General features: G+C 35.6%; 1 protein-coding gene across 1 annotated transcript; it reads right to left on the reverse strand.

Moving 5' to 3' along the window:
• Positions 1-19: 19 nt before the first annotated feature.
• LOC125852211 (uncharacterized) lies at positions 20-704 on the reverse strand (the record flags this gene model as incomplete). The annotated part of the gene is made up of 2 exons (XM_049531948.1): positions 541-704; positions 20-434 (listed from the first exon to the last, which is right to left on the reverse strand). Coding segments are annotated over exons 1-2 (556 nt in total), but the record flags the coding sequence as incomplete, so codon positions are not given.
• Between the last annotated feature and the right edge of the window lie 6 nt (positions 705-710).

Raw genomic sequence — 710 nt, forward strand, 5'->3', positions numbered from 1 at the left:
GCTATAGGACTCCAATCACAGTTCCAAGCCATCAGTTCATCTTCATTTTTGACAAACTTGGTCATAACATTGATTCTTATATCCTCAAGCATACCAATTATTGGCTTGTGTCTTGCTTCCAATATCCAAGAGTTAAATGACTCAACCAAATTGTTTTCCACCTTGTTGTTCTTGCAAACAGTGTCAAAAAATACTCTACACCAAGTTTGTATTGGAAAATGCAACATATGGTCTTTTGCTTCTTCAGACAGTTGACCTAAGGTCTTCAAATAATCATCCAACTCCTCTTTGTAGGTGCTCCATGCACACCACCACAATACCTTAGTCATCATTTTAGATCTCTTACCTTTTTTTCTCCAGTTGACCTCTATGTGCCTCACACAAAATCTATGCATAGCATTAGGTAAAATATTTTTAACAGCTTCAATTAATCCCTGTATATCAGTACAAGACAAATGAAAATACATAAGACAACAGATAAAGATTTATAAGATACAGTAAGTAAGAATGAATAAAGAAGTGACAAACATGAGAATTTACCTTTTGCATATCAGACATGAATGTGATTCCTTCTCCACTGTTGATGTTTAGAGACTTCTGAAGTAATTCCAAGAACCACACCCAAGATGCCTTGCACTCTCTGTCCACAATAGCCCAAGCAATAGGATAGAAATGGTTCATTGAGTCTTGACCAATAGCATATAACAATT

Source organism: Solanum stenotomum, unplaced genomic scaffold (genome assembly GCF_019186545.1).
Source record: "Solanum stenotomum isolate F172 unplaced genomic scaffold, ASM1918654v1 scaffold32824, whole genome shotgun sequence".
In the NCBI taxonomy this organism is placed as follows: Eukaryota; Viridiplantae; Streptophyta; class Magnoliopsida; order Solanales; family Solanaceae; genus Solanum; species Solanum stenotomum.